Source organism: Merops nubicus, unplaced genomic scaffold (assembly GCF_000691845.1).
Source record: "Merops nubicus isolate BGI_N331 unplaced genomic scaffold, ASM69184v1 scaffold11378, whole genome shotgun sequence".
NCBI lineage: Eukaryota > Metazoa > Chordata > Aves > Coraciiformes > Meropidae > Merops > Merops nubicus.
In genome coordinates, this window is record NW_008625151.1 from 46,960 (window position 1) to 58,394 (window position 11,435).

Genomic DNA, 11,435 nt, shown 5'->3' on the forward strand with positions numbered 1-11,435 from the left:
CACCACAAAGAAAGTATAAATTAATGGCTTTTTCTTCTTTTTGACATAGAAGTTCCTGTGGTTATTACCAGAGATAAATTTAGCATGAATTCTTCAATAAGTATACATTTGTGGTATTTGATTTCTAGACTGAGAAATTACTTAACTGCTGGTTACCACTTTCATTTGTTGTCATATTTTTGAACAATTAAGCTTGTATAATAAAGAAATATTGATGTATGTGTGTGGTTTAATAAACAAGTTCAGACCCATCCTCTTTTAGCAAAGCTCTGAAATGAAAATTACTTTAAATCTCTCTTTGATTTTCAGATGTGTGAGAGCATTTATAACATGCATCAGAGCTATCAAGCTGAGTAATCTTTGGAGTAACGTCTGTATGAACTTCATTTTTTGAATGAACACTCCTTATAGATTACCCCAGATGTTCAAGTACTTAGTGCAAAAAGTTTTAAGAGACTATGTGATTGTGCTAAACTGAAAAATTTGCTTTGCAATTCTTGTTGCAGTTGATCAAATATTGCAAATCCATTATTAATACCAGAACAAACGAAGAGGTCTCTATGCAAAAGTTTTGGCCAATTGCATAAACCATACGTGAGAATGGAAGCCAGTGAAGGGTTGTTTTTGGTATTTAAGATTCAGTGGAAAAGTAAGAGGGGCAACTATGCCAAGAATTGATGCTGATCTTGCCAAGTGCTTCTTTGAGTGACTTTATCCCACATGAGACTAAACAATGTATTAAATACACACATAGCAGTTAGGGAATCAAATGTCAAATAACAGCTTTCTTCTATTTGATACCAAATTTGAAACTTGGTCTAGTGCATAGATAAAGACAAACATCTTAAAAACCATTAGCATGTCTAACATCTAACAACTAATAAGAATACATACAAATTGAACTTCCAGAGAAGCTGTACTTATCTGTTTTTTGTAGTAGACACTTTCTACCCAGTCATCTCATTAAAATTATCATTGTTACTACTACAGACCTTCTTAATGAAAATGTTGAAATATTATTAAATCCTTGGTGACCTGAGAACTAGCTGTAGAGGAGACCTGTTTGCAGAGTCTAAATTTAGTGTGTTTTAGAGGCTAAATCCTCCTAGACTCACTATGTGTTCCATGGAGAAAGAAGGTGGAACATCTCTGTTATTAAAGAGGTAACTTAAGAAGATTAACCTCACCTAAGTAAGGTTAGCCTTTATGAACACTCCCTAGCCTTTCTGAATGTGGTAAAAAAGGACAAATTATTTTCAAAAACTGGCTTATTTTAAGAGAACTTTCCAAATTATTATTACCAGGGACAACAGACCACTCACTAAACTTACATATCAGTTATGGGACTATATAGTCTTACCATTTGAGAAGTCAGAGCTATCTTTTTTTCTTACAGAGGTATATCAATAACTGTGCCTGTCCTGGCTCCCTGAGCATTGACCCTGTAGACCTCACTAAAGCACATAGAATCATACAATGGTTTGGGCTGGAAGAGATCTTGAAGATCACCTAGTTCCAATCTTCCTGAAATGGGCCGGGACACCTCCCAATAGACCAGGTTGCTAAAAGCCCTGTCCAGCCTGGCCATGAACACTTCCAGAGACAGGTCATCCACAACTTCTCTAGGCAACCTGTGCTAGTGTCTCACCATGCTCACAGTAATGAATTTCTTCCTAATATCTAATCTAAATTTAGCCTCCTTCAGTTTAAAGCCATCACACCTTGTCCTATAACTACATGTCCTTGTAAAAAGTCCCTCTGTAGCTTTTTTGTAGGCCCCCTTTAAGTACTGGAAGAATGCAATAAGATCTTCCTGGAGTCTTCTCCAGGCTCAACAATCCCAACTCTCTGTCTGTCCTTGTAGGGGAAGTGTGCCAGCCCTCTGATCATGTTCTGTGGATGCAGAATTTGGCCACAAATGGGGCATGTAGCTATACCAAGGAACTTACAAACACTCTCAGATCTTGCCGGGTGAACACAGCAAAGATGACCATCAATTCTTTGCAATGATTTGTAAGACTTGTCACTTGACACCACAGGCTGTGTGTGTCCATGGCAGCTTTTCAGCATGCCTTTGCTGGGCTTGTAACATTAACATTCCTTTCAATCAGGGACACAGAGAGGAGCTAATGACTCATAGCTCCTACAGGTATGGAGTAAAGAACTGAGTGTCATGCCTTCTCTTGTAATTATCTTGATAGGTTTGACAGGCCTGGAAACTTTAATAACACCTTAAAAGCAGACTTTCTGAAGTAAACAAGAACCTGTTAACTAAAGGGAAATGGAAGAAGCACAACGTAATTGCCTATTGCTGTGTCCTTTATTTCCTTACTTGTAAGGCAGCAATTCCTGCATATATACCTTAGTTCTACAAAGCAGTGAGTTCTGATGACAGCTCTGATAACCCAAATTTATGTTCACTGTCTTATCCTGATTTTCTGATTATTCTAAACCAATAGTCTTAGGTTGTGCACAGCTTGGGGTATTCCCAAGGACAGTACATAATTCTGATAGCCTGAGTGGAAAAAAATGTGGCAAAAATCTGTAAAGAGTCTCCACAAAACAGCTGACAAAGTATGCATTAGGCTGGATACCAGAAAAGACTCTTTTAGGAGATTCACTCTTTTACATGTGGAAGCGTGTGCTAGGTCATTCTTCATCCTCTGAAGAATATCAAAGGAACTCCATTGTATCAGGTATCTAAATTAAGCTCCTTTTCTATGCAAGTAATACTTCAGAAGATTCACCATAAGACCAAAGCAGGTTTTTTTTAACAGAAAAGGGGGCGGCAGGAGGTTAATTTGTGATATTGATTGCCACAGTTTCAAACAAGGATTGCCATCTAATCTGGGCTTTAGAAAATAAAATGACTGAAAATGTCTAGGGAAATGAGTTACCGGTTTGTGACAACAAGCTAGCACACAGGAACTGGAGCGGCGGAAGCTTTGGTAGAAATGTGTTGCTAGATAAATGGTGGCAACAAACTGCTTTTCACTGGTGAAACGTGGGAGTGAAAAAAGCTCTTGCGGAAGTAGTCAATGCTGGCTGGGATTAAATGTGTCCAAGGAAAAAGCAGATGCCCTGTTTTGGGATTTGTACAGTGTTCTCCACTAAAAATCTTTAAGAAACGTTCCTTACCAGTCTACCTGATGTAGAAAGGGAGTGGTAGAAACCACATACGACTTCCTTTTGAAATAAATACTTCTCTTTATGTGTGGTAAGCAGCTGAGGTGTCTCTTCAGAAGCTGTAAAGAACTTCCTTTTATAGCTATCTAGCTGGGCAGAATAGACAATATAAGTGATTTTTTTTTTTTTTTTTCTAGTCTTAGCTGTAGATATAGCCTTGTGGTTGTAGACTACAGAGTTTCAACAGAAAGTAACTCAACTATTTCTATCTTCATTTCCACCCACAACTCCCAAGGAATAGTCAGAAGCCTTGACCTTGAATCTGAACCAGGAGTTCCACTTCTGCCAAAAGGTATTCTTTGTATTTGGAGTCTCTAGTGAAATACAGAATGATGGAAGAAAAACCTACCTTCATAGCTATTTCCTGTGTAAGCTAAAGGCAAACATTACTATTGATTACACTTTATATAAAGAAACCAGAGGATGAGAACAGAAGGCTTAAAAGACAATTTAAATTTACATGCTCTTTACAATAAGAGAAAAAAGATCAGTGGCTTTTTACTTCTGCAAATGATGAGGCATTCTTAAAAAGCCCCAGGAAATGGAGCAACATTTTTAACTTACAATAATATGCTGCATTCTGTAGTACATTTGATATGAGCATCCCAAGTTATTTTACCAGTGTTACTGAACTTAATTTACTATAGGTCTGTATGTTAGATTAAAGACTAACAAATAAGAGGGAGAAGGCTAAAACAAATTAAACTGATGCCTCATGAATCAGAATTAACCAGGTAGAGGGCATACATTACTTAACATCCAAGGACCACGTATCAACTTCATAAAATTCCTGTTAAATGTTGCAGTTGCAGTTTGTTTATAACGAAATTGAAACTTTCCTAAAACAAGGTGTAATTCAGTAGTAAAACCTTCCATAGTCTTCCATACAAAACAAGGCAGGCCTACATGATGTCAAGTTACACTATTTCAAGTGAAAACTCAGAACGTAAGAAAACAACAAAGAAAACGAGAGAGAAAATCTTTACTGACAGCATATAAAACTCAAGATTGCAAAGGTAAAGATTTCCTTTACAACTTCACAAATCCATCCTGGTGTTTTAAATAAGGATGATCTAGCTTAACGAATGTAGAGACTTGAAACAGATTGTTCAGCCGTAGAATAACTGAGATTGAAAAAGAGAGTAGTTGCTGATGATTAGGGTTACATGTCCTCTTACCTTGAGCAACAGAGAGTAATTTTTCAATCTCTACACATAACAGTTTTCATTCGTACACACAACAGTAAGTCTGATTGCTTGGCAGTAATGGCCACTCTTGCAATAAGCAAGTGTGATAGATCTCTGAACAAGCAGCAAACATTTTGCTGAGAGGAATGAATAGGAAAATGCCTAAGACACATGTATAGTAAAAGAGAACTGCTATCCTCTTCTAAGGGTTCAGTATATTGTCTCATTGTTTTCTGGTGCAGAAAGGGGAGAGGGAGGTGAAAGTTTTCCTTTACATTCCTCCCAGCCACAAAGAGAAAGTATTTGTAAGACACTCAACCCCTGAAGTGTAACTCAGCTGCTGATAAAGGCAGTAGATTTTGGTGTTCAAATAAATACATAGAGAGGTGGTAGAAAAATTCCTTTTTGACAGATCCAGTGGTTTTTAATATTGTGTTTAGCATCAGAATACTAAGCTAAACAGCAGCCTCAAGTAGATGCTCATTAATGACAGCTGAAGTGTTAAATATAAAAAAGAAGCATTCTTCAGTGAATTACTTTGCATATATGAAACTAAGGCTCCCAGTTTCAAAGGTAAAGTACAATAATAAGTGCCAAGAACATAGTGAAAGTGTCTGCAACTTGTATGTTGAGGAAATCCGGATTTTTTGTAAATTAAAGGCACAAGAATCTGGATTTTCCCTAATTCTACTTTTATTGCAAGCGAGGAGGAAAACATTGAAAGCAATAACTCCATGAATAGAAATTAATAGGAACAGGGTGTGCAAGACCAGAAAAACAGCAGTGATGGCTTAGAAGGCAAGAATTATCAGGATAAAATGATTAAAAAAAAAAAAAAAAAGAAGCTAGATCTTACAAAGAGAACAAAAATATTTAGAAAAAACACATCTTCACTTAATTTCTTGTCTTTATAGCCTAACCACACCATATTTCCTTTTCTTAGTTTTATTCTTGTTTGGAAAGCTAACTGAGGCCATGAAGGAGAGGGAACTTCAGACAAGCACATATTATTATTAAAAGTAAACATGCACTTCAGAGGCCTTAAAAGCACAAAGTCTTGTGTATTTTCAATGAATATATTCCTAGCTAAAAGTTTTATTAACTTTATGTTATTTGAGTAGCAAATAAGTGAAAATTAGAAATAGATTTCTTTTATTTACAAGTTCTGTATTTCTTGGTCTTGACAGTACTTGTAAGAAAGTAGTAAGAGAAGAGTTACTTATCTAATTACTGCTTTGCACAATCTAAAACATAGCAAGGGAAAAATGCTGTGACATTCATTTCCGAAATGTAGGTCTTGCTCCAAGAAGTTGAGTACTACCATATCCACAGTATTGCAGACTTAATTTTAGCTGTTGTCTGTACTGGTGTTAATCTTTATTACCTCACCATGCATGAATTTTCCTTCACCTGTATTTAACTGACAAGGCATGTGGATACTTGGATGTGGTAACTTTCTGCTTGCTGCATTCCAGCTTTTTTTTTTTTTTTTTTCAAATCAGATGTTGAAGCTTAGTGTGTTTTTGATACAAAGTGTACTTAAACTGTTCACGAGTAGTCTGATGTAACAGGTATGTGCAATACTCATAAATACCCTGGGTCTAGTACAAGTTTTTATTCATTTAATTTCAGTGACATGTCATCAAAAAGCAGCAGTACAGCAGGTGGAATAGAAGCAGATAGAAAGGGGTTAAAACCAGTAACATGGTTAAAATGTTAGAAAAGGAGAATTTGTCAGAAACTCAGTCTGAACACAGGCATGGCTTCACTCTTTACTGAGAATTCATGGTCACTGAAGACTTGGGTATCTCCAAGATAGAGGATACTGGTCACACTTGGCAGCTTGATAATTTCTAAACTTGCTTAGAGTAGTTGCAAACTCCAGTGGATTACCTGGAAAAGTTTGGCAGTTTAATGAGAGAAAGGGTTGACTTACTGAAATAAAAGCCTCTGTCTCCACACACAAACTGAAGAGCATCAACCAGCTCAGCACCACAGAGTGTTTCTGGGCCAGCAGCAGCAGAACTGGTTAAGGTAAGCAAACACAGGCCAAGGTAGAAGAAATGAATGTAGGACACAGTGTGCATCTTCACCTGCCAAGGAAGCAAAAGCAGTGTCAGAATTTCCCAATACAAGTCCTAAAGAAAATGACTCCTGCACTCCCGTGAGTTGAGAATGCATACGTACTATAATTTGTTAGACAATAAACACAGTATCAGGAACTGCCTCACCATAATTTTGCAATTGTCTGCATACTCTAGTCCATGTATTTTGTAAACTGATTGCTTCCTCTGGTGACTATTCTTGGTTCACATTTCCACATAGTTAGAGGACTTTGTAGTATCTATGATTTATGGTTCCTCCTGCTTTTGCAGGAAAGAAAAGTGCATTAGACAGGCAATTGCAAGCCCAGAATAATAAGGCAGGGAAAGACTAGGAATTGTTTTATCTGAGACCAGATAGGCTAAGAGGGAATAAGACAGTTGCCTGCCAATGCACTGCGGAAGATGGAGGTGGCATATGACAGAAAAGAGGTTTTTAAACTGAAGAACATCACAGGCACAGGAATAAATGTCTGTAAACTGCATGGAAGCAAATTTGGCCCAGCAGGAAAACAGTTCCTAATTAGTACTCCATGGTTCTCCAGCCACCTTAAAAAGGGATATATGAGGACAAAACTATAAAAGTTTCAAGGTTGGGCTTGCCAAAGTTACACAAGAGTTGATGTGGGACCTTCTATGGTAGGGGACTGCATTTAATTGTTCTTACAGTCCTGTTAACTTGCTAGTGCAAGTTAACCTTGGAAGCTTTCAAAAAATTGAGAGGAGTAACAGTGGGAGTGTTAAGGATTTATATTTTTACTTGATGGAGCTAGCTATACTTTCACAGACCTCTTTTATATTTTCATAGTCAGGTTTGGCTATGAGGTGCACAGAGTGCACAGAGGAGACAATTCTTTTCTCATTTACTTTTGGTTACAAACTATCTTTTTCCTGGACTTAAGGTTGAAAAAAGGCCAATCCTCAATGAGTGTAAACTTGCACCGTTCCATTTATCCACTTTCTTTTATATCAATTTATATCAACCGAAGATATTACCCAGCATCCAAGAAGATAGCATTTTTTTTTTTTTAAATACTAGGAAAAGCTATTTATATTTTGTATCCGGAGACCCAAGTTTGTGGTGGAGAATGTGTTGAATGCATATTATGAACATCGCTTGCCAAAAATGTTAGTTTTAAAAGGTGTAAATCTGCATTTAATTTCAGTATCTTTCAAGGTTAACTTTAGTATTCAAGTCAGGTAAAAAGTTACAAATCTTTCTTGACCATACAGTTAGCCTTGGCTTAAAACTGCTTTGTATTAGCAGACTAGTGCAAAGTAATTGGAGTAAAATGGTTAATCTTGCCTAAAGTTTCTTTCACAGTTACAGGGACCATTTAATCTTAGTTTTTCACTGAACTTTTGAAAAAAAAACAATTAAATTGTCTATTGTCTGTTCATATGGGATCTGATCCAGTGGGGTATTGAGCCTTCTCTAGTCAATAATTTTTAAGAATTCTTATTTTCTTGGCAAGGGATCTTAAGCATCTTGCTGGGTAAGTCCCATATGTCAACTAAGTCAAAGCCGAATAAGAGACAAATATATAAATAATTCAGAATTATCCTTCTTTTTTTTCCTGATACTTCCACTGTGAAAATAATAAACAAATCTAAATCCCATGATCTAGCATAAAAACAAAGAATAATTATTTTCCCATTCACAAAAGTCTTTAGTCAATTTTGCCATGCAAAACCCGACAATCTTTAATTCATGGATGTGACTTCAATGGCAGATGGGGGAATATCAGATTATAAATGCATGACAATAACAAGACGCATTATTTCCTTTAGTGATTCCAAATCTTATCAAAATCAATTTTATTTTTCCCTTGCCACATTTTTGAATTTCCAAGATAAATGTGATGCACCTGCTGCTTAAGATGGTTCACAGTCCTGAGGAGGTAAAGCAAAAAGCTGTTTAGCACACTGCCTGAGAAGGCTGAGAGACATTATAAATACAAGAACATTATGTATTTAACAATTTGTTCCTGTATAACACTTGGCCCAGAAATAAACATAAATCTTAGACATTTAACAGTTCTGTATTTTTCAAGACTTTTCAGCTGGATTGCATTTTCAGATAAATATCAGCACTGAACTACAACAAAACAGATTATCTACTGTTTTTCCTTTAGTGGAAGCCAAAAAGGCTGCACAGTATAAACCACAGAGAATTTCTAACTTCATGTCCAAATTTAAAAACAGTCAAGAACTTTCAAACAAGTAAAAACTTTGGGGCAAAGACTCACATGTTTCTAGGGCTCTATCAATTATACGTTAGATTAAGTGCTGCTTCATCAAGACTAAGTCCAAAACACAGTTTAAAACTTTAACTTTGCTTCATCATTTTAATTAAACATAATATGAGATGATTCAATACATTTGTGATAAAATCAAAGTTCCTATTTATGTCTGAGGGGAATATTCTTAAGAAAATACAAAGTTGTAATCCAATATTGCTTCAGGTTCTTTACAAACGAGCAGGGTACTTGCAGTGTCCCACATTTGACTAGAAAGTTGATAGTGTAAAAGAAAAGTCATTGGCATGTGGGTGGGGTTTATTGAAGCATCTAATTACATTTGGAAATCGAATACAGGTTCAGGATGAGCCTGGTTAAACACTTCTTTTAGTTGTATAGAATGACTGACCATATTTTCACAGCTGGAATTTCCTCTTTTTTCAGTAAAATAACCAGCTTTTGCTGCATTCCTCTTTTTAATAGTCCAGAAGAGTGGCACCACAGAGGAATGTCATATATGAACACTCTACATCTCTTCTCCTTCCAAATTCTTTTAAATAATTCCTCTTAATCTAACAATCAGTTGGCACACATTGTGCATAAGAATTTGTCAATGCTTGTTCATTTTATTAATGGACAAGAACATGTACAATAATTATAAGTATCTTAAAGGTGGCAACATTTTTATCGATAGTGTATACTGTAGAAAAAAATTAAGTTACATTTGATTACATTTTGCTATATAGAGGTAGGACCTTATTACCAAGCAATAGTAGAAGTATGTAATTAGTATACAATAACAGTATTCACTAGTAATTAATATAGAAATAAAGCACATATACTCTAGAACAGATCAAGGTTTAAATATTGCTAACTTTGATTAAGGAACCTGGGCTACATCCGAATCTAAATCAGTATGTCCCATTAATTCCAAGGAAGCTGGGCAGGATGCACCAGCTGAGGAACTAACACATTGCTTTTATGTCTCCTAGTACTTTGCTCAATACTTTAAAAAAAATTATCTTCATCCTTCAAGTATATTGTAAGGGATGCCCATTTATACATTAAGAAAATGGTTTCATCCATTGCAATTACAGACCTCCTGTTTTGAATCACATTAAAGAATGAGATAAGTGTGTTGTAAGTGTAAGACACTCTAAAAAAATAATTGGGCCCTAAACAATCAAAGCAGGAGAATTCTGTCAACTGCATAAGTGTCTTTGCAAAATATTAGAGAAAAAAAGTTCTTGACGGATGTGAATTTTCTGACAATGGAAAGTTGAACTGGGGCCAAGTGACAGAAACAGAGGTCAGTGCACCTCCTGAAGCCAAATTTACTTAAAGACAATTTTTATTAGTGTGTAGAAATTACAGAGTCATAACATGAAACTTCACATGCAAACTTCCCTGAAACAGCCCTCCCTGCAAGGAAAAACTTGGAGATGAAGATGTAGGGGAATTTCCATTTTCTTTATGTACAATTGCTTAAGCTACACAAATATGCAAGGTCAGCAAGAGTCGCAGCTGGTTTCTAATGTAGAAAACAAACTGAACTTCACATTTACTTTTAATTTATGAAACCAAAAACCGAGTAAATGTTACAGTGCTGCCATAAAATTGCTGCAGTGACAACATCCCTTAAAAGTTTCCCTATGAAAGCACAAACATTTCATCTATAATTGTCCATAATAAAACTGCAGAAACTTAACATGTGAATAATACCTTTTTTTCTTGTGAAAACCTGCACCTGCAGAAAACAGATAAAAGTTCTTGTTTTCAGAAGCATTAATTAACAATATAGGCAATGATGTAATCGGACCATTTAATAATGACATAACTGAAATATTGCAAAGTTCTCTGAATAGAAGTGAAATTTAAGACATGTATCTGCAATAGTTTACCCTTACAGTTATCTATGTAATTCCAACTCTTACATACAGCCATTTTCCAGATCACATAAAATTGTTTGTTCAGCAATTTATAAATAATTCTCTAGTTCTAAAATATTGTTATTGTAAATTGCACAATACTCTTAAAATTAGAAGCAGACAATACACCATAAAATAAAACAAAAACATATTTGAAATAGTAATAAAGATTTACCTTCAAGAAATCACAAAAGCAGCACTTAACTAATTGTGTTGAAAGACTGTTGATTTTTTCCATTGCTTCTTAAAAGTGCAAAGTCTGGAAATGAATTTGTTAGCAGTAATGATGAGAAAAAAGAAATCCAGAGAGATGTGAGATGTTGAGAGCAATGTCACATTTCAATATTGAGGACTTTATTCCATTGCGCAGGCTCTATCTGCTCTGATTTTAGCAGTGACAGTGAGATTTAGCAAACAGAAGAGGGATTTAGAGAAAATCCTCACATTTATCTACATTACACAGACACTGTAGACAGGAAACAGCTGGGGGAGCATTTGCCTTCTCTCTCTCTCCCTCTTCTGGCAAAGTTACCGAGTAAGGACTTTTTTGGGCATGGTGACAAATAACATCATACCTTTGCATTTTAAAACTAGAGCACAGAAGCATATTTTTTTCCCTTTAAAAGAATGTGAATTAATGACTGAGAGGTTAGCAGACAAAAAAGCTTTTGCTGCCATGGAAAATAAGAAAATGTATCCTGTTTAACTTTCAGATAGCTATGTGTGTATTTTTATTTATATGTATGTGTGTCTGCATTGCAAATAAATAAAACCCTATGCACTTAAAGGTAG

General features: G+C 35.7%; 1 protein-coding gene across 1 annotated transcript in view; it reads right to left on the bottom strand.

Moving 5' to 3' along the window:
- Positions 1-11,127, bottom strand: part of IGF1 (insulin-like growth factor 1 (somatomedin C)) — a 45,274-nt gene extending 34,147 nt beyond the window's left edge. The window contains exons 1-2 of the mRNA XM_008945582.1: positions 10,819-11,127; positions 6,310-6,466 (exon numbers count right to left, since the gene is read on the bottom strand). Coding sequence (XP_008943830.1) covers positions 6,310-6,466; positions 10,819-10,881 — 220 coding nt within the window. The 5' untranslated portion in view covers positions 10,882-11,127. The remainder of the gene's footprint in view (positions 1-6,309; positions 6,467-10,818) is intronic.
- Positions 11,128-11,435: the final 308 nt, after the last annotated feature.